The 22,990-nt window shown below is 44.0% G+C and overlaps 3 protein-coding genes across 6 annotated transcripts in view; all 3 read right to left on the bottom strand.

The window, feature by feature from the left end:
* Positions 1 to 22,990, bottom strand: part of LOC121393056 — a 1,743,327-nt gene that overhangs the window by 1,259,264 nt on the left and 461,073 nt on the right. The window lies entirely within an intron of this gene.
* The window catches only part of LOC121400993, an 840,200-nt gene that overhangs the window by 542,853 nt on the left and 274,357 nt on the right, over positions 1 to 22,990 (bottom strand). The window lies entirely within an intron of this gene.
* Positions 240 to 9,173, bottom strand: LOC121400957 (golgin subfamily A member 6-like protein 22). 2 transcript variants are annotated; one of them, XM_041585308.1, is made up of 11 exons: positions 8,596 to 9,173; positions 6,859 to 7,109; positions 6,505 to 6,542; positions 5,295 to 5,367; positions 4,726 to 4,765; positions 4,095 to 4,182; positions 3,295 to 3,342; positions 3,015 to 3,062; positions 2,839 to 2,912; positions 883 to 2,278; positions 240 to 383 (listed from the first exon to the last, which is right to left on the bottom strand). In XM_041585308.1, exons 3-11 carry the CDS (start codon positions 6,526 to 6,528, stop codon positions 324 to 326), a joined length of 1,851 nt encoding a protein of 616 aa, XP_041441242.1. In that variant the 5' UTR covers positions 6,529 to 6,542; positions 6,859 to 7,109; positions 8,596 to 9,173; the 3' UTR covers positions 240 to 323. The 2 variants fall into 2 exon arrangements, with proteins under 2 accessions (XP_041441242.1, XP_041441241.1); XM_041585307.1 differs by lacking the exon at positions 8,596 to 9,173 and having other exon boundaries at positions 6,859 to 7,291.

Raw genomic sequence — 22,990 nt, 5'->3', positions numbered from 1 at the left:
ACTTCCTGATTTGCAGCCCATGTGGCCCCTTCAAGTCACTGATTGGTTAGTGGCTGGTAACCAATCAGTGGAAACCAAGAGAGCTGCAAAGCAGGAAGTAGTGTTCTGGCTGTCATGTTAGACATCCAGTCACACCAGCCTTTATACATTACATTTTTGGCTAACTCACTATATTCAAAAGATTTTTTATTTTGCACATCCAATCTATTTACCTAATGTTTATTTTAATACTGAATGATTCCTTTAATATGTGTGTGTGGGAGGGTGCGTGTGTAAGTGTATGTGTGAATGCTTGTGTGGGTTCCAGTGTGGGTGTAAGGTATTCACGGCGCAGGCGTGGGGCGACGACAGTTTATCCCTCGGAAGAACTTCTTGGTGGAACGCTGCAAAGAAAAGAAATATTTTGTAAATTGTTAAAGAAGAATTAATTACAGATAAATAATTATTAGCATGTCAGCTCTCTAGAATGGCACCTTTTATTCTTATATTGATCAGCTGGTGTGAGTCTAGTTTCTAGTGGCAAAGTTATTTCCAAAGAAGGGAAGGGCTACAACAGCCCTATGAGAGTTACCAAACCTCCCCCTAATTGGTCTATAGAGAATCAACAGCGGTATCTGGAGACTTGGGCAGATCTCTGCTCAGAGTCAGTAACCCAGTACAACCTATAGACAGCCATACCCTCGCCAATAGGGGAAATTCTCTGACTGATCAGGCCACAGGCAAAAAAAGACAGAGAACATACAAGGCAGCTATGGCAACCTTTCAATTTCTCCAATAATTTGGGTAGACAGCCTGAATGACTGGAAGGCTATAAAGTACACGAGAGCCAACATGGTGCATTAGCATATGAAAATAGAAAGCCAGTAATATTAGATATATTACCCAGATCCTCTGGAGCCTGATGGCAACCCTTCTTCTCCGGGTTGGCTGCTGCTGTTTTTGTTCAGCAGGAACTTCTTCTAGTTCATGCTTTTTCGCCTCTTGTTCCTCCAGTTGTATCCCCTCTTCTTTCTTTTCGTCAGGAACATCTTTCTCCGGTTCTTCCCCCTTTTCTTGGTTTTCAGCAGGAACATCTTCTTCTTGTTCCTGCTTTTGCTCCTCTTCTTCCTCCAGCTCTATCTCCTCTTCTTTCTCCAGTTCTTCCACATCTTGCTGTTCAAGAGGAACCACTTTCTTCTGTTCTTCTACCTCTTCTTGCTTTTCAGCAGGAACATCTTCCTCTTGTTCCTGCTTTTCCGCCTCTTGTCCCTCCAGTTCCATCACCTCCTCTTGCTGTTCATCTTTCTCCAGTTCTTCCACATTCTCTGTCTTTTCAGCTGGGCCATCTTCTTCTTGCTCCTCTTGTTCCTCCAGTCCCATCTCCTCTTCTTGTTGTTCTGGAGGAACATCTTTCTCCGGTTCTTCCCCCTTTTCTTGGTTTTCAGCAGGAACATCTTCTTCTTGTTCCTGCTTTTGCTCCTCTTCTTCCTCCAGCTCTATCTCCTCTTCTTTCTCCAGTTCTTCCACATCTTGCTGTTCAAGAGGAACCACTTTCTTCTGTTCTTCTACCTCTTCTTGCTTTTCAGCAGGAACATCTTCCTCTTGTTCCTGCTTTTCCGCCTCTTGTCCCTCCAGTTCCATCACCTCCTCTTGCTGTTCATCTTTCTCCAGTTCTTCCACATTCTCTGTCTTTTCAGCTGGACCATCTTCTTCTTGCTCCTCTTGTTCCTCCAGTCCCATCTCCTCTTCTTGTTGTTCTGGAGGAACATCTTTCTCCGGTTCTTCCCCCTTTTCTTGGTTTTCAGCAGGAACATCTTCTTCTTGTTCCTGCTTTTGCTCCTCTTCTTCCTCCAGCTCTATCTCCTCTTCTTTCTCCAGTTCTTCCACATCTTGCTGTTCAAGAGGAACCACTTTCTTCTGTTCTTCTACCTCTTCTTGCTTTTCAGCAGGAACATCTTCCTCTTGTTCCTGCTTTTCCGCCTCTTGTCCCTCCAGTTCCATCACCTCCTCTTGCTGTTCATCTTTCTCCAGTTCTTCCACATTCTCTGTCTTTTCAGCTGGACCATCTTCTTCTTGCTCCTCTTGTTCCTCCAGTCCCATCTCCTCTTCTTGTTGTTCTGGAGGAACATCTTTCTCCAGTTCTTCCATATCCTCTTTCTTTTCTGGAGGAACATCTTCGTCTTGTTCCTTGTTTTTCTCCTCTTGTTCCTCTTCCTTGTGTTCCACCTCTTCTTGCTCCTCCTGATGGTTCTCCTCTTCCTGCAGGTGATCTTCCTCCACTTTCTCCTGTTGACTGGTCCTAAAGGGGATATAATGGAGAACAATCAGTCAGCGTAATTTGTTTACAAAGTGTTGAGACTACAAATATCATTACTGAAGTAATAATATATTCCCTGATAGTCATTAATGTGTTGATTGGGGGGATTTAGTATATTATATGGGTTGATAAGAGTAAACTGATAGACCAGCTAAAATTTTTGTGGAAAAAAAGAGCAGGTTTTCCAATATAAATTTTTTTTGCCTTCTTGCTGTGTTAAGATCATTATATAGAACCTATTTCTGTCTGTTCTTTGCCTGGACTGAATGGTTCCTAACTCACAATTCAAACTATTGCAAAGCCACACTTCAACTGGTTGTACAAGTGACTTTTTCTGTTTAATCCTGATTAGATTAAATTAGATGTCTAATTGTAGGCTGCATCTGAGGAATTCTGGGAGATTGTGGTGGCACCTGCAGTCCAATATGAAACTGTGTAACGATGAAATCAGTGCTCTGACTGGCTACATTCATTTTTTCTTATATATATATTGTTCTTATGCATCATAAACTGGAATGGAATATTAAATGTAAAATACATACATGGCAGCTTCTTCCAGCTCCTTCTCCTTCTCGAGGAGTTTTCTCTCCATGCCCTCCGATATTGATCTTAAAGTCTGTTGGGGAAGACACAAGGAGAGGAGCAAAGGGTAAATAAGACATTTATACTCTGTTTTGGAGGAAGCATGAGGGACAGAGACAGTGATCCGGACACTTACTTGAAAGGCTTCAGCAACCTCCTCTGGGTCCATGTTGATGTCTCTGAGCTGTGGGAGAAGAGACTCAATGTTATACAAACACTGCATTGTACCCATGTTATTAGGGTTCCTATGAGGGGCCTCTGTGCATAACCCACACTGCATTGCAACAGTTTTTGCTTTGTTGCTGCTGAAAATGGGACTTAGGTGGGTGAGTTTAGAAGAGATCCAGTCAATAATACTGTTACTACTGTTACTAAGACACCCAGTCACTAATAATAAGACTAATAATGCCACTTACAGGTGATTCCGGCAGCTGGAAATCAGCCACAATCTTATCCAGTTGTTCCTGTAACATAAAAAAAAGTGTCAGAGTGAGGGAGAAATGGATTAAGCAATATTATCGGGTAGATGAGAAGCAGAAATATGGAGCAGCGCTGCTGTGCAGTTCCCATTCATCTGCAGTGTCACTATAGGCCACACATCAGTGATATGTATATAATTATAATTATAATAATAATAGATATATGATTATATGTTTTACTGTCAGTTCCTGGTTTAAAGGGCATAAGAACCAAATACTGGTAACAATAGGAATTTACAATAAATATTAGTGCTTCACCCGCATGTACATGAAGGCCACAGGGCAATGTTTTTACAGACATGGGGATAGCATTTTAGTTTTCTTCTCAGTTTGGGACATAAAACATATATATTCTCCTCTATAATTAGTTTATTGTCTGGAGGTGCAATAGCTGACTACATTGTATAAGCCAAGAGCTGGCAATCTAATGCCACACTGATTCAAAATAAATTACAAATCGTTAATGGACTGAATCAGACCAGGGGCGCAACAGTCCATGAGAAACAAAAGGCCTGGGGACACAATATTTCTATCAGGTCTGGACTGAGAATTAAAAAAGGTCCTGGCATTTCAGGCACACAAAGGCCCAAACAGCCCCCACCAGCCCACTAAATACTGACTTTCTATGGGACCTAAAAGCAGCCCCTTTGGCATTTGCCAGAACCCATAGATTGCCAGTCCGGGCCTGATTTCTATAATAATAACATATCATTTATTCCCTATTTTAGATTCCTTACCAGATTCATGACCACATAGATGAAATACACCAGGTTCGCCCTAGTCAGGTACTGGTGGGTGGCTGCATATCCGATGAGGAAGTTGGCTCTGAAAAAGAATTGCCATTGAGCATTAATACAAGGTTTTATCTACTGCTGCATTGTATTTCTACTAGGGGCCCTGGTTAACCTATATAGAGCCCAAATGATCCAAAAATAGTGAAAATAAAAAGGCACTAATAAAATAACTATTTCCGGCAAAATAATCTTTTTTAGAGATAGTTGAAGGAGGAAAAGTCAGCTATAAATTTTCTAAATTGCTTATGATGAATATTTATAAATAGGGCCCTGGTGTGGAGCCAATGGCCAAAGTCCATCCAATCTTGAAGCAGGGGGTTTATTTACTATGTGATGCTTCAATTAGAGAATGGGCGATTGGGTGCATGTGTCTGGCCCCTGGCACACCTTGTACTTTATTCAGACCCCCAAGAGATAGTGTCTCAGGGGCCAAACAATACAGGACAGGTCAATTGACACCAAATTCTGAGGCCAATGAGGGATCCCATTTTGCCCCCTTATCTCTCCTACACCCCCCCCCCCCGGGGCAATGGCCAACAATTCCCAAAAATAAGCAGATTTCTGTTTTACTTACAAGTCGTCGATCTTCCCGAACTCTCTCTTGTAGTGATGTTCTGCAAGGGAAAAAACATTTCCATGAAACACTGAGCTAAAGGAGGGAAGGACATTCACATACAATTCTCTCTCTGACATTTTCTCCCAACCTTTCTGCCTTCAAAAGATCTCTTAAAATACACTTATTTAGAGAAGCCTCCCCTCCTTCTGCTTAACTACCAAATGCAATACCACATACAGTACTACATCTCTCACCCACTTATATCTGATCTTGCCCACTCCCACGCCTTGTGTCTTATTCCCTTCCCTTTAGATTGTAAGCTCTTTTTGCACAGAGTCTTCCTTACCTTTTGTACCAGTATTGGTTGTGTTGTATGTAACTCCATATGTTCTATGTTTGTAATTAATGTGACTTAGTTGTATAAACACATTTACTTTACAGCACTGCAAAATATGTTGGCGCTATATAAATACATGTTATTATTAATAATAATAATAACAATAAACCAGTGCTACAGCCTTTGAAACCCTAGCAGCCTACTGAGAAGCCCATTGAATAAAGGAATGGATGATTAATATAATATTTACCATAAAAATAGAGGAGACTCTCGATGTCTGTCTCCTCCTCCTCCCTGAAGTTCTTCCGGGTCAACAAAACCGCCTGTAAGAAAAGAAAGAGATACAATTTAGAATGGGAGTAAACAGGGCCGTCATCAGAAATCGCAGGGCCCCATATGACAAAATTTCCTCGGCCCCCTGGGCTGAGCCCACCACAAGCCCCACCTACAGGTCCGCCCACCCCACAGGTCCACCCCCCACATTGGTGGCTAGGGTTCCAACATGTTAATAAAAAATACAAAACTATTGGTGGTCAGGGCCTCCCATAAAAAACATTTTTGGTCAGGGCCCCCCATTAAAAAATATTGGTGGCTCGGACCCCGCATGGGAAAAAAAAATTGGTTGCCAGGGCCTCCCCCACATTATAAGAGAATTGGTGGCCAGGGCCCCCCTTAAACATCCATGTAAAAAAAAATTGCCCCCCCCCAGAAGTTTGAAAGAAAATTGGTGACCAGGGCCCCACCACACAACAGGTACCACAAAGGGTTATCTTTAGGGGGCCCTGCCATGTTACACTTCATTTGTGTGGCCCACCTGCTGTAAGTGAGCTGCCAACTGCAGAAGGGAGGAGGGGAGCAGCATTTTCTTCCCTTATAGGTCACAGAATTTCAAGTCCCGGTAAAGCTGCATGGTGATTGGATGAGCTGGAGGGGAAGTTCAAACCTCAGCTATCCAATCCAGCAGCTTAACTCAGACTTAAACTCTGTGACCAATAAGAGAAAGTAATGGACAGAAGAGACCTCCCCCTGTGCTCCCGCCCTGCCTTCCCGAAGTCGGCAGCTCTCAGAAAGCAGGGGGCCCCGGCTAATCAACAAGGAATAAAGTAAAAGTGTGGCTCCACCGATTCCAAATGTAATGCAGGAACGAACCATTAAATTAAAACATACTGCTTTATTAAAGACGCTTAAAAATAGCAAGATAGCGGGCAGGGGAACAGCTCGACGCGTTTCGTGACGTAAGTGTCACTTCATCAGAAGCCCCGGCTAATCAAGTAAGTGCGGCGTGGCCAGGCCCCCCTTACCCTCGGGCCCCCTACAACTCTCCCCTCTCCCCCCCTGATGCGGCCCTGGGTGTAAATGCCGCCTGTATCATGGTATGGCAGCTCCCACCAGAACTTCCAGTTTAGATGAGGGAATGTTTTTTCTCTTTTTTGGAAGTACAAAAGAAACAGATACATTACCTCCATCTCTATGGAGCGGTCCATGATGTTTCAGTCGTCTAAAGGAAGAAAAATGATACAAATCAGCAATATATTCAGCACAGCAATAGTTTCACGTTTCAAAGACTTTAATATGAATGTGACAGTCGTTATTGTGTAGTTTAAGTGTTATCAGGTGAAATAAAGTACGAGATTAAGAGACAGATATTTCCTTATCTTTATTTTACGGCACATTGTTACCCTCAATGTTAAATGGTACATTATTGGGTGCAGAGTGGGAAAACACTGGGGTTTATACAAAGTCTCATGTGAACTTAGGGCAGAGTTGCTCTAACAGATATAATACAAGTATCAATTGGATTTTTTCAAGGTTACCTTTCAAAAAACGCAGAAGTCGAAGATGGTGTCGCTTCTGGAAGAAAAAAAATGGGACCGGCACAAGGCCGGGTACCCCAAGGGGTCTCCCTGAGGAGACCCTGGCTATCCCAAAAAACTAGTTCTGATAAGGATGGATTATATCAAACTAGGGGGAAGCCAAAAAATGCTCTGATGACGATGAGCAGAAAACTTGCAGAACTTGCAGAAAAAATCGCAAAGATCGCAGGAAACGCGCTGTAGCCCGATGTCTGTATAGAGAGAGAGAGAATATAAATTAATACAAGTCAGCTTTACAGATAAAATCAAACAATCATCCTTCTTGTCCCCAACTCAAGGACAGACTCATTGGTTTGTTAGATTTTCATCCGCTGTTTAGTAGCCAGGAATGTACCAAATCCACTGTTTCAATTGGACTTTTTTTTTTTTTACATTTTATATCTGGTTGCTAGGCTCTCTGCCCTTAGCAACCATCCATTTGTTTGAAATCAGTGACAAAAGGAACATCTGCTAGTTAGGGGGTGTAAGCCAACTATTTCCCCTCTTTTTCCATTAAAATAAGGGTTATTTGGCAATATACAGGCAATATTAGAGGCAATATACACTTAACACAGAGCCAACCAACGGACAAAACCAACTGTCAAAACCTAGGGGTAAAGTCATCTCTCTTCTATGGGCCCTGCTGTATGTCCCTCCCACTCATTTACTATCACCCCCTACTGTCCCCATGGCACGTGCCTCTGCTTCCCACCCCTAGTTCCAGACTTGGATAAAGGGAACATGTATTTAGCTACAATGTTGGTACATAAGAGCAGGGCTGGGGGCAGATACCAGGGGGCAGAGGGGCAAATCTCTAAGGAGCCTGTCAGTACTGGGAACACAAATTAAGCAGTTTATGGTGAGGTACAGGGGTCCCCAAATGTTCCCTTCATTAATAAATGTGAATATTTGCTGACAGTCCTGTATAACTGCCAAATCCTGGTCTGTGTCTCCCAACCAGCACTAAGATTAAAGGCTCCTCCCAAGCACATTTTAGGGGAAAATCTCCAAATTCACTAAAATCAGTGACAAGAGGAACATCCGCTAGTCAGGGGTGGGTGTAGCCCAAATATTTCTCCTTTTTTCCCAATAAAAGAAGGGTTATTTGGTAAAAAAAATAAGTCTCAGAGGGAATATACACAACGCAGAGCCAACCAACGGACAAAACCAACTGTCAAATCCCTATGGGTAAAGTCACCTCTCTTCTATGGGACCTGCTGTATGTCCCTCCCACTCATTTACTATCACCCCCTACTGTCCCTATGGCACGTACCTCTGCTTCCCACCCCTAGTTCCAGACTTGGATAAAGGGAACATGTATTTAGCTACAATGTTGGTACATAAGAGCAGGGCTGGGGGCAGATACCAGGGGGCAGAGGGGCAAATCTCGAAGGAGCCTGTCAGTACTGGGAACACAAATTAAGCAGCTTATGGTGAGGTACAGGGGTCCCAAAATGTTCCCTTCAGTAGATTATATGAATATTTGCTGACAGTCCTGTATAACTGCCAAATCCTGTGTTTCCCAACCAGCAGTAAGATTAAAGGCTCCTCCCAAGCCAATTTTAGGGGGAATAATCTCCAAATTCACTAAAATCAGCAAGAGGCACAACACCCACAAGTTTGGGGGCATCACCCTATTATTTACCTAAAATAAGGGTTATTTGGTAAGAAAATCTCTCAGAGGGAAAATGCACTTACCTCTCACCAAAGTGACAACCAACGGACTGAACCAACTGTCACCTCCCCAGGGTGAAGTGACCTCTGTTTCCTGCTCTTAAAGGGGAAGTGTCCCCTTTTGATGAGTGAGGTTTATATGGCATTTATTTCTAATTAGATGTGCAGTACATACACAGCCTATTAAGTACACTGAGCATTGCTTTGTATGTGTGGCCTATTGAGTCAGCGCACAGAGTCCAATGCCAATGGCAACCCACGTAACAGAGAGGAATGCTGAAGCAGCAAACATAAGCCATTAGTGAGCCAGTACAGAGCCATATGGGTAAGTCATTAGACTACAGGACATTGATACATGAGAAATCTCTGGAACATCCACAATAAAGAGATGAGAATGAAACGTCTGGCCGTTCTGTCCCTTATTATTGGAGAAACAGAAGTAGATAATATCAGTAAGTACTGCAGGAAGCCCCAGTCTGCTTTGTACAAAGAGTGAAAATGTGTGTAGGGAAGTCGTGTCAAATCTTTGCACTTATCCCTGTAAAGGAGCCTGTCTGTGTGCTGTGAGCTGTTACCTAGCAACCAGCTGTACAGGATCTCAGTGCTACAGGAAGTGACACAGCAGCTAGTGAGTGGCTGGCAGGAAGAGGAAGTAGCAGAAGAGAAAAGCCTGGCAGAGAGAAGCACACGCTGGACACAGAGAGAGACCAGAGAGCTGCCGGTGGGCCCAGAGAGCTGAGAGGCTCCACCAAAATCAGACATTTGGATCAGGCTGGGACAGGGAAGCCTCATACTGTGCCTGGAGAGACAGAGAGTGTGAAAGGAATCCAGACTGGAGGAACAACCAGCAGGAGATTCCTATCTGAGCATCCAAAGGGGCTGCTAGTCTCACTGTATGTCTGACTGTGCTGGACTCCACTCAAGACAAACTGTAAAGCATCTAAAGAGGATTTGGAGTGAGGACTGAGATTTAAAGTGACAGGGTACTAAAGGAGCGCTCGCAGATTTCTACACATTTCTATTAGATGGACTGTGAGGAGCCATCCGTTACTTTAAAGAACTTATCCACTTATTTAGTCTGACAGACCACGCAAGCAAGTTAGTTAGTGAGGCCCTATTGCCACCGGTTAGTGCTGTCTCTATTAGTTGCCCATTTATTTTACATCAACAAGTTCTGTGTAACAAATAGTGTGTGTGTTTTATTACTGTGTTCCCAGTGGGGCCACTCGTAGGTTCCCAGCTAGGTGGAGACACTGCGCTACTAAGTACCAGGATCATAACTGTCCTGTTTTTAGAGGGACAGTCCCTCTTTTCAACCCGCAGTCCCTCATTTGTACTGGAAAGTCTTGTTTTTCTCTGCACTGAACAGCCAGAAAAAGAAACAAAGTTTCTAACTTAATTGGCTTTTGGTAGTGAGCCCAGAACAGCTGCAGCAGAAGATAAGATACTTTTGTAACAATTTCTAGATAAGGAAATAAGTAATTGTAACAGGTCCCTTGGGAAATGTTAGACTAACAGCTTAAAGTGCAATTCACCTTTATTAGAAAAACTATAATAATGGGGAAAAAAACACAGAAATATGTTCAAACTTTGATAACCTGCCAAATTTTGTAAAATGAACATGGTAATTAGGGGTGTGGTACAGAGAGCAGAATTCTGCAGGGCAGCAGCTGAAGAGTGGAGCAGGAAGCAGTGCAGGAAGCAGAGCAGGAAGTAATACAGGAAACAGTGCAGGATGTAGAGCAGAAAGCAGAACAGGAAGTAATACAGGAGACAGTGCAGGAAGTAATACAGGAAACAGTGCAGGGAGTAGAGCAGGAAGTAGTGCAGGAAGTAATACAGGAAGCAGTGCAGGAAGTAGAGCAGGAAGCAGTGCAGGAGACAGACTGGAGGAAAGAGGATCAGAGCATTCAGTTGGACTTAGAATCGACAGCAGAGAGGAGTTGGACCAAGAAATGACAGGCAAAAGTATTGAGCAGGAGGAGAATCGACAGGTGGTGACTTGGGCAATGGGAATTGGGAGGAAAGTAGTGGCTTCCTAGTTGCTTTGGTCTGTCACACTCAAGCTCACCACACATTCAGACTTGCATGTGTTAACAAAGACAGGGGTTTTTAGTTGCAAAGTTATGATCATAAAGTTGATCATAACTTTGGTAGGTAAACAAGTTAGGGACCGCCATATGGGGTTTACCTTGACGTGGTATGGTGGCTTTTCAACTTTATGATCATAACTTTGCAACTAAAAACCCCTGTCTTTGTTAACACATGCATTTGCATATCTACTGAATTACTTAGACAGGGGCCCAGGGAATGTGCACTGACCCATTTGGATATGCCAGTAGCACTTCCCTTATACTTATATATATTTTTACTTAGCAATGCGGGTGCTCCCACAACCCCCCTTGTGTATTTGAAGTGCAAAGAGCTGCAACTATGGGCTAAAACTGCAGTGCAAAAAATAAGGCTATTTTCATTCATTTTTTCCACTTTACACCCTGTCAAAGGCTTCATAAATGTCAGCTTCAGTTATAGTTACTGAATGAACCAGTGAATATACTTAATATAAAGTTAACGTCCCCTTTAAAATGCAACAAGTGGAATCACTAATTTGTGTGTTGTTATTTTAGAAGCTGCTGCAGAAGAAAAGCGCAGGAGCGGAAGGCGGAATCCCATATCCAGGAACAGCCCCGTAACAGCAGCTCCAGGAGAAATGTCTCTAAGAGACTGGAGCAGTTCTATCGCAAAGTGGAGCAGGAATCTCATAGGGACCTGGAGATGCTGAAGCACCTGAAGGAGCAAAATCTCCAGGTTCTACGCTTGGCCATGGTCCGGTAGGAAGGAGGGAGACTGGGAATGTGCTGTTGGTGTGTGTTTGTGTGCACGGCACCAGAATGACTGCACCCCAATGAACAGAAGTCTGTACCCCTAGAGTGTATGAGAAACTGAAGCATCAACCAAAATGTAAATCACTTGGTGCTAAGGCCAACTTAACGGGCTGAAACAATATTGGCCTTTAATTAAAATTGTAGCATTAATACAGTAGCACAGTTTGCAATTACCCTCTTTATGAAACGGACACAAAACATTTTAATTGGATTAAAAGATCACAAATATTTCATATTAAACTAATGTCCTTTGCTATATTGTATGTACATTATCATATAGATTCCCTTTAACACAAGGGATTAAAATACAAAAGGATTGTCGGCCTTTTTTTCCCTTCACTCAAATGTGACCCACTGTAGATTTCATGTTCCTGGCAGGAGGTAACCCCATTGCGGACAACATGGAATCTACATTATTTGCAAAGAAAGGGTTAAAAGTTACGCTGTTATGCCGAAATATCTCCATCTTCCTACGGATACTGGTCCATCTTTCCCATCCTGAGACATGGTCTTCCATTCCAGCAGTTGAAAGCTCCGGTTCCGGTATCACGGCTAGATCATTAGGGAAACAGCAGTTTTCAACAGGAGAGGCAGAGCCACCTCCAAAATATCGACCTCCAGATCCAGATACTGGCCGAGTCCTTCCAGAACAATAACGGCAAATATCACCGACGTAAAGTTGCTCTGGAGCTTTACCTGGAAGGGAAGGAAGTTGTATTGGGTTCCCAAGGACTCTCAAAACATTTGGGTTGTGTTTAGGTTTTAAGGTTTTACACAAAGGTTTTCCAGAGTCTATGGAAGAGCAGAAGGTGGTGGTGAGCAACTTATACATGAGAATCCGGAAAACTCGGGACAGCAGAACTACCACTTACAACTGCAGTGAGACGGGAAATTAGTAGCTAATAACGAGTGGGACTGGAGGAGGCAGCTAACCTTTATCAAGTTTACAGCATCAAGGCACCGGTGTGCAACAAGACCCTCACTCACACCAGACTGAACCTGCAGACGCTGAGCCGGAAGCACGGGCGTAAGAAACACACCGCTGCCAGGTCAGCCGTCAGGAAAGTAGCCTGGGTAACCAAGCGGCACTCCAAGGGACATTACAGGGGCCACAAGAAGGCGAGACACGTCCGGGTAGTGGCCAAGAGACCAAAGAAAGCCGAGAGAAGCCTTCCCCAGAGGGATCCATAGAGCCAGCACAAACCCTGTTCCACCAACCAACACACATACAGCTTCCACAATGCCTGCCCAGAGCCTGAGATTGGAGCCTAAGCCCCTTCACATGCTGTCAGTAGAATAGCCAGGGAGGAGAAATCGAGCACCACAAGATGGATGGTCGCCCTGTCGCCTTTTCTGAAGAGGAGGGGAAGTGGAGTTTCGCTAAGTTATTTCTTAATAAAGGCTTTGCAATCTAAAAGTTTAATTTGTCTTGGTGTTTATTTTTTTTTTTTTTATATATATATGAAAAAAAATAATGAATGTACATTGGATTGTATGTTTGGGTGTACATTAAGGTAAATACTGAACATAGAGGTTGAGGTTTTCTTTATTCTATGGCCCTGGGCTCTCCGGAGTTGCACTATGCAGGAATACACGTGGCTTCAATTTAGACAGGTTCTTGGATAAAGGCCGAAGGCATCGGATTTGGGATTCTATTGTTTGGCTCCACCTACCCCAATCTTCTTTGCCCCAAAAACATAAAGTAATTCCCAGTGGCAAAGGGGAAATAAACCGATTGGTATCGGCCTTTGCTTGTTCCTGTTTCTGCTTTTTTTTTAACCTCTTGTTCGTATGACTGCAACTCCCATCATCCTCAGCCAACCAACAGCTGAATGTTCACTTTAACTACTGCCCATTTTAGAAGATATTCAGCCTTTTAATCGGCCCGTGTAGGGCCACCTTTAGTTAGGACAGAGTAAGAAATAGGGCCCCTTAGCCAAGACAGGGCCAACAAAACCACTGAATGATCAATAGCCAAAGGCAGAAAAATATAAATGAGAAGAGAACAGCTGGAATCCATATGGAGATGGGCTTATATAAGGAGCCAACGGGCAACGACAGTCTCCAGCCACTTCTTATACGTCAATATTATATTTGGCTGACGTTCAAATTGCCTGTGGGTTTGTTCAAGTGGGGGTGTCTCACTCAGAGGGTGGGAGTGGTTAACTGTACTTTTTGGTAAGATATTTAGTATATAAGGAGGGGGGTCCGCCTGAAACATCTAATCTCCGGGTCTGATTGGTCACAGCCATGAAGGGGACTCTGATTGTGTTAGTGGCATTGGCCGGAGCCTGGGCTGCACCTCAAGGTAACGTTGTTCTTCACAGTAACCTGTACAGTGATACTTGTAGCTGAGCCTCAGCAGCTCTAACCCTCCTATTGTAACTCTAACCTATGAAATAATATGGAACGTATCCATTGTCTTTTGCTTCTTAAATCTCCAATCAATTTAAGCACAATCTTATATTTGGGTTTATATATAAATATATGAGTTTTGGTTGTCATGTTATTGGATAGTCTATTTGTTGTGTTGTTGTAGAAAGGGAACCCGGGAGCAAATGGATCAACAATTACGACAAACCCTTTTCTTTCCAGTGTCCCGATCAGCAAAGCATTGGCTTTATTATAAGGTAACATGTTACTATAATATTCATATCATTTATATACACAGATATATATCCTTGTGTATTTATACAGATGTTTTTCCTTGGCTACTTAACTGCCCGTTCCTTATGGTCCCAGTCAGTGATGGAAAGGGGCAGTATATACCTAGCAGGTATAGTAGGGAGAGATGGTGCCTATAGTAACAGTGGATAATAGTCTCTGGGAAGGGAGTGTGACTGTGGGATAGCAGGTATAGTAGGGAGAGATGGTGCCTATAGTAACAGTGGATAATAGTCTCTGGGAAGGGAGTGTGACTGTGGGATAGCAGGTATAGTAGGGAGAGATGGTGCCTATAGTAACAGTGGATAATAGTCTCTGGGAAGGGAGTGTGGCTGTGGGATAGCAGGTATAGTAGGGAGAGATGGTGCCTATAGTAACAGTGGGATAATAGTCTCTGGGAAGGGAGTGTGACTGTGGGGATAGCAGGTATAGTAGGGAGAGATGGTGCCTATAGTAACAGTGGGATAATAGTCTCTGGGAAGGGAGTGTGACTGTGGGATAACAGGTATAGTAGGGAGAGATGGTGCCTATAGTAACAGTTCCCAAATTCCCCCATTCACCCCAACATCCTCCCCATTCACCCTAACATCCTCCCCCATTCACCCCATCCTCCTCCCCCATTTCACCCCAAATTCTCCCACTTCACCCCAAATTCCCCATTCACCGCACATCCCGCATTCATCCAAAATCCCCCCAATCACCCCCAAATTCCTCCATTCACCCCAACATCCTCTCCCATTCACCCATATCCCCCATTCACCCCCAACTTCCCCAATTCACCACAACATCCTCTCCCATTCACCCCAACATCCTTCCCCATTCACCCCAAATTCCCCATTTCACTCCACCTTCCCTGCATTCACCCTAAATTCCCCCAATCACCCCAAATTCACCCCAACATCCTCTCCATTCACCCCACATCCCCATTAACCCCAAATTTCCCCATTCACCCCATCATCTTCCCCATTCACCCAACATCCTCCCATTCACCCAAATTCCCCCATTCACCCCAACATCCTCCCCATTCACCCATCCCCCTCCCCATTCACCCCAAATTCTCCCAATCACCCCAAATTCCCCCATTTCACCCCAACATTCTCTCCATTCACCCCTCATCCCATTCACCCCAACTTCCCCCAATTCACCACAACATCCTCTCCCATTCACCCCAACATCTTCCCCCATTCACCCCAAATTCGCCCATTCACTCCACATCCCTGCATTCACCCCCAAATTCCCCCCCAATCACCCAAATTCCCCCATTCACCCCAATATCCTCTCCCATTCACCCCACATCCCCATTTACCCCCAAATTTCCCCATTCACCTCAACTTCCCCCATTCCACCCCATCATCTTCCCCATTCACCCCAACATCCTCCCTATTCACCCACATCCCCCATTCACCCCAACTTCCGCCCATTCACCCAACATCCTCCCCCATTCACCCTACCCAATTCCCCCATTCACCCTAAAATTTCCCCATTCACCCCAACAATCCCCTCCCCCATTCGATTCCCAACATCCTCCTCATTCAACCTGCATCCCCAATTCACGCCGAATTCCCCCATTCACCAAATTCTCTCCATTCACCTCGAACACCCTCCCCCATTCACCAAATTTCTCACATTCATTCCAACATCCTCCCCATTCAACCCAACATCCTCGCCATGTCAACCCCTATCTCCCATTCACCCGAACATCCTCGCCCCATTTCACCCCAAATTCTCACATTCATGTTCCACACCATTCCCGCTCACCCGAAATAGTATACTATGATATTTATCATCTCGGCCAGCTTATAGATATGTGTACTCCATTCAACCCAACATCCTCCCCATTCAACCCAAATCCCCCCATTCACCCCAAATTCCCCCATTCACCCAACATCCTCCACTATTCATCCCCAGGATCCTCCCCCTATTCCACCCAAATCCCCCCATTCAACCCATCCTCTTCCCCCCATCACGCCCAAATTCCCCTAATTCACCCCAACAGTCCTCCCCTGTTCACCCCCAAAATCCTCTCCCATTCACCCCAACATTCCCCCCCAATTCACACCCAAACATCCCCCCTATCACCACCAAGATCCTCCCCCATTCACCCAAAATTCCCCTGCCATTCACCGCAACATCCTCCCGCATTCACCCATCCTCCTCCCCATTCAACTCCCAAATTCCCCCAATTCAACACCACAACATTCTCCCCCATTCACCCAATTTCCCCCAATATCCTCCCATTCACCCCAATATCCTCCCCCATTCACCCCAAATCCTCCCCATTCACACCCAAATTCCCTCCATTCCACCACATCCCTCGCATTCACCCAATTTCCCCCTATTCACCCTATTCCCCGATTCACCCCGACATCCCCCATTCCCCAAATTCCCCGATTCACCCCCAACAATCCTCACCATTCACCCCAACATCCTCCTCTCACTCACCAAATCCCCGCATTCACACCCAAATTCCACCATTCACACCCAAATTCCACATCACTGTCCGAATATCCCCTCCCCTATTCACCCAAATTTTCCCATCACCCAATTTTCTCATCACTCACCATCCCCCCTATTTCACACCCACATCCCCCTATTCAACCCAAATTCCCATTCACCCCAACATCCTCCAATTCCATCCCACAGTCCCCATTCACCCCAACTTCCCCAATTTCACCCAACATCCTTCCCATTCACCCAAATTCCCCATTCACCCCAATTCCCAATCACCCCAAATTCCCCCCATTCACACCAACATCTCTCCCATTCACCCCCACATCCCCAATCACCCCATTTCCACCAATCACCACAACATTCTCCCCAATTCACCCAACTTCCTCCCCAGTCCTCCAATATCACCCATTCACCCCAACATCTCCTTAACCCAAATGGAGCATATATGATGCCAGGTATCCCCATAGAGTTAATTGAGAACATCTACCTGTGGCTACAGGGGCATAGGAGCCCAATTAATGGACAGATCTCAATATGCATTGATAAAACGGCACAATCTCTGATATGTTGGGGCCTAAAATTCATGTTGCTGTTTGTTCCAGAATCCTCTAGTTTGCACCACTGTTCAATAGATGGTAGCGACACTACTGTACTAAGGGTTCATTTATAGGAGGGATACGACAAATTCCACTATCTTGGATTCAGCTAAAATCCTTAGTAAAAAAGTTTCAGCCGAATCAGAATCCTTAATTTGAAAAAAATGCAATGTAGAGGCAGGAAAGGAACAAGTCGAAAAAAATCATTTTGATTTCATTGTTTTGTGATGAAAAGTCATGCGATTTCCTTCCTGTACCTAATTGTATATGCAAATTTGGATTCGAGTTCAGCCGAAGCAGAAGGAATTCGGCAGAAGTCTAAATTCCTGCTAGAGAAAGGCCCGAATCGCGGATACAGAGCATCCCTAATTATAGTGAGGTGCAAACTCACCGCACAAAATGCGCCTTTAACGATGCTGCTCTGTGCGGATCGACCACAGCTTGGCATATGAGGGCAATGTTTGGGCAGAGGGAACAGACTTTAAGCACCGGGTGGTCTGAATCAAGACTACAGAGCCCCTATACCATGGCACTCCAATATTGGATTACTCGAGGAAGCATCCCACCAATTGGGTAGCAGCACATTGTGATGAATTGTAGCCGTTCATATTGGAAATCCTGGAAAGAATAGGGTATTGTGGTAAGTAAACAGGATTTATGCATTATAGTTTGCGGAAATACTGTACAAATAGCCTGTACAAGGGATTGTCATGGGGGCCCAGAGAACCTTATTATTGACCTAATTTGGCCCCTGGGAGACAAGGGTAAGCCAACAAAGTACAGACGGAGCCTCCAACTAAAAACAATCCCAATATATCAGTCATGACCAAGCTGTCGACCCACTTAACTTATATTATGGAACAAAAGTCCACCCATGGGTCCACCCAAATCCCACCCACTCACATCAAGCCCCACCCCCTGTGTGACCCAGCTAAAGTTTTACTTCTCTTCCTTTGTCGTACCACCCCGGCAAATGGAATTTATTAACCCCATCAACACAAAATAAGACATAGGGGGTCTTTTAATTGCCAAGGTATAAGGTGCAAACCATTGCAGAGCCCAGCCCCAAGTTGTATTGGGCCCTCAACCCCGTAAGTCCACACCACTGGGCCACCAATAAAACCCTGTTGTTAGTCCATGCCAACTTTCCCCCAACCCAGCAAAACCCTGCTATAAGGCAAGTCAGTAAGTACAGAGTATATAATACAATGAATTGTGTGGGCTGCAGCTTAGATGCTTGTTTATACAGAGCTCATTTTCTCCCTTTAATACAAAGGGATATAATTGTATTGGAAGCGGCTTGGGGGGAGTTGAGTTTTGATGGAAAAAAACAGAATAAAAACATAAACAATGGGAATTCCATAATATTTCTTTATGATAAATAATAATTATTTATTGATATATAAATGGGAATTAAAAATATTTCTTAATTTTTTTTTTATAAATGAAAGATCAATGCAGAATATAATTTAGCAGCAAGTCCAATGTATTGTGCTGTGTTTAACAGCTGGTATAAGAGTGTATACTGTGCCTTTAAACAGCAGTAAGGCACTCCCCACCCAAAACATAGGAAAAAGCTGAGGAATTTTCGTTACCCATAAACAAGGTGCACTCCCCTTTATTTATGAATGCCAGAGAATTAACAATGTGTACTTAATCTGCAAGATTCCCCCCTCTCTCTCTCTTATTCCCGGGCTCCGATATTTAAAGATAATAAAAATTAAGTCAAGATGCTCGTTGCTCCGCTAACAATCGACTTTAATTCCAGGTGGCGAATCTGATGACAGACGAAACAGATAAAGCAGGCAAGGATTCATTCTCATTGCCTTCTTGCACCTAAACTTAGCTCTGGAATTCACACGTACATTCCCTGCGACCTGGAGTCACAAACTGCAGTGTCCTGAGCTCTAACACCAAGCAGTGGATCTGATCTTTAGATCTCCAGCAAAGAGCCTTGTCCCTACATGGATTGCTCAGGCACCTGCCTCAGCGTAATAGAAATAAAGAGAACACAAGGGATGATGATAGAGGACAGTCTGCACATATCGACCTTGTGGAAACATTTCCCAATCCTTTGGCTCGCCCCATGTAATGCCCCCCCTTTGTTTTTACTGGAGTGTTAGATAAACTTTGGATCTTGAAGCCCCTCTGCTTCTTTAGTGGGTGAAGTCCAAACACTCTTCAACAGGTAAAAAAATGGGGTGCAATTACAAGTGAGTTTTAGGGGGGGGTAGTTCCCTACTCTCATATAGCAGCTATCAAGGTCTCCTTTCCATCATGGGGAGAAAAAATCAATAAAAGCAGGTATTTTCCCCTTTAATAGAAGAAGGACAGGAATGGTGGAGCTCTCCATGGTGCTGATTTGACTTTACAGGTTCCATTGTGCTTTACGAATAAAAGACTGACTGATTATTCTAAAACATGAACTACAGTGTGGGATCTGTTATCCAGAGTGCAAGGACCGGGGTTTCTGGATAAGGTTTTTTCCTCGGTTTCAGGCCTCAGCACTAGACAATGAGTCAGCGGATCCAATTTTTTCCTTCCGAGCATTTTTCCTTCCCCTCACCCTGTCTCCCTCTCACGCTTCTCCACAAAAATGTCGTTCCTTACAGGCAGAAGTGATTCATGATTTCGGTGCCGCCTATACGTTGTTAAGAGAAATCCAGGTACTGCACTGTAGTCCCGGCAAGAGCCCGAATCAAATCTGCTGCGACCGGCGCACAATACGCGTCACTGCGGAAACGGAAGTACAGCTTGGGAATGCGGACGTACATCTTTGACTGAGCATGCGCAGTGGAAATGATATCCGTGTGACCAAAACAAGAGCCGGGTGTGCTCTGGCTTAAATGTACTTGTTCGTACAGATCGCATGTTATGGTGGTTTAAAACTACTATTAAACTGGTCGGATCTGTGAGTTAAAGGGCCCTCCGCCGAAAAAAACATTTCACAATGACAGAAATGTCCAGTATTTTTCATTGGCATTTGTTACGCTCTGTAATTTGGTAACTATTACCAAATGTAATCCCCACCCCTACTTCCAGAAAGTAATATTCTGAAACAATATGAAATTCGTAAGGATTCACCCAAAATCCTTGTGAAAGATTCAAGCAAATCCCAATCTGAACCCTAATTTGCATATGTCAATTAAGGGGGAAGAGAACCACACGTGCAACACATGGTTAGTGATTTTATAAATTCCAATACGGCCAGGCACTTGGATTTGGCTGAATCCGAATCCTGCTAAAAAAAGGCCGAATCCCAAACTGAATCCTGGACGTGGTGCATCATAATTATTTGTGGTTTTTGAGATATGCCTTCATTGAGTGCCTGCTCCCAATTGGTTTTCGGTTTGTCCGCTCCCCGTGCTAAGGGGTTAAGGGCGGTGCACCTGGGCCACTTCCCCTATGTGGTGAGTAACTGCTTTACTTTTGGAGACCCTATACCACAGATGTATCATTGTGTTCACACTGGAGTCAACACAATAGTTCTGGATACAAAGAGCCAAATGCTTTTTAGCTTCCTAAGATTTTGCAGACTGCATATTTCAATCTTTCCAGTCCCATGCCAGGCTTTGTATTCCAGTCCTCAGTTCCTTACAATGTAAACTTCCTTCTTCAAGATGGACAGCTTTGCCCCTCACTTACTGCTTGAATGCTGTAGCCACATACTCTAATACATTAGGCTGCATAAACTGTCTAATCCAGTACTATGTACCATAGACATTGTAAAAAGTGGGTGCACAATCCGCAATCCCGCTCTCTCAGAAGCATCAATAACAGTTATGCTGCAAAAGCATCTTTTTCAGGAGTATACAGTATGTAAGAAAACACAGGTTTGTGTAGAATACTAATATATATAGAGAGATACTGCATATTTAGTGTCAAATATTAGAATATTTATAACGTGCAGACAATGCAACCATTAGAAGTAAACAGAAAATGAATAATAAAAAAATAGAAATACTTAAAAACTCTCTTCCCTACCTAGCTACAATTACAGTGTGCCGTTAGTAACACTTGGATTCCAGCATTGAAAAATGTCCTTTGGCAAATGTAGCAGGAAGATGCTTACAACTATGTGTTGGGAAACGCTGGTGCAAAGCTCTACCTGAAACATTTTCAAATCCCTGGAAATCTCTTTCTGGGCCAAACTTTCTCATCGTCTTTCGGAGTAAGGTTTAAGCTATTTTTTGATTTGATGGTTTGTGTACGTGAAACAGGTCAGGTCCTGACAGAGCGGGATTGTACAAAGCTTAAAGGAGAAGGAAAGCTACGGAGGCATTTTCTTGGCTATAGATTAGCTGCAATAGTGCAAGCTAGAATGCTATATTTATTCTATAGAATGTTTTATCATACCTGAGTAAAAAGCTCTAGAAACTCTCTGTTTGTTTAGGATAGGAGCTGCAGTATTAACGTGGTGTGACATCACTTCCTGCCTGAGTCTCTCCCTGCTCTGGGCTCAGATTACAGCAGAGAAGGGAGGGAGGGAGGGGGGAAGAGGAGCAAACTGAGCATGCTCCTGCCCAGGGCAATGAGGTTTAAGCTGAAGGCAGGAAGTCTGATACAGAAGCCCATGAGTACACAATAGAAGAAAAGAAATGCTGTGTTTCTTTTGACAGGGGACTCAGAGCAGCATTACATTGGGGGTTTACTGGTATATTTAGATGGACCTTACTGATAAGGCTTACTTAGTTTTAACCTTTCCTTCTCCTTGAAGGTTATACTGTCACAGCATGCAGGAAGTGTATTGTTATGATTGCACTTTAGCTTAAATATTAGCCATCCTTACCATATAACACATGCAGTGTGTTTCTACATTACATCAGCTATGAAAGACTGGAATCAGGTGTGTCTGTGGAAAACCTTTGCCCAACTGAATGAGCACATGACGCTAAGCCAGATTCAGTTTTGAAAAAACTTCTCCCAATTCAGTTCTAAATTTCAGCAAAACATATGTTCATCCTCTAAAGATTTTTTTTTTGTATCAGTTTTTATTAAGACATTTTCAGATAATAAACAGGGGCCTCAAGATGTATGTACCTTAAAAGGACACATCTGTTACATCTGTTTTTTTTAAAAAATGATTTTGTTTTTCTCTGGTGGTAAAACAATACTACTGGGTTTAATAAATGTTTCAATGATTTTTAGCAGCCATAAGGTATGGAGATCCAGATTATGAAAAGACCCCTTATCCAGAAAACCCCAGGTGTAAGGCCCGAAGGCGCAGTTGAAGTAAGGACCAAAGAGGAGGCAACAATCCAAGATCGCGGTACAGAAAAGGGTTTATCAAAGAATGGTCGTAAAACAGGCAGAATGGTCAAGACAGGCAGTACAGATTCAAAGTCGATAACAGGCAAGGTTCAAACACGGAAAAGCAAGACAGAATATATCGCACCCAGGAACTATATGAAATAGACCTATAATTGGGCAAGGTCAGGATGGAAATGAGGGTCTTTATAGTCCAGTCTATTGGCGCCAAAATTGACGCGCTGGCGTCAGACGCAGACGCCAGCGTCCCCACGCTGACGCCTTGACGCCGGCGCCCGATTCTGACGCCGGCGTCCGTTCCGTCGCCGGCGACCAATCACAGGGCAAGAAGGAGATGATGCAGGATGATTGCGACCACCCGGAGCCATGTGCAGGGAAGAGGAATCGCCATTTTGGACGCCATCTTGGAGCAGGTCAGTAGACTCCATTACAGTACCCCCTTCCTTAGGGGGGGCCTCAGGACCACCGGGACCAGGACGGGAAGGAAACTGCCTATGAAACCTGCGAACAAGGATGGGGGCATGGACATCAGACTTCTTCACCCAAGAGCATTCC

Source organism: Xenopus laevis, chromosome 3L, assembly GCF_017654675.1.
Source record: "Xenopus laevis strain J_2021 chromosome 3L, Xenopus_laevis_v10.1, whole genome shotgun sequence".
Classification (NCBI taxonomy): Eukaryota; Metazoa; Chordata; class Amphibia; order Anura; family Pipidae; genus Xenopus; species Xenopus laevis.
The sequence above is the reverse complement of the archived record's forward strand: the minus strand, read 5'-3'. Positions and strand labels throughout refer to the sequence as shown.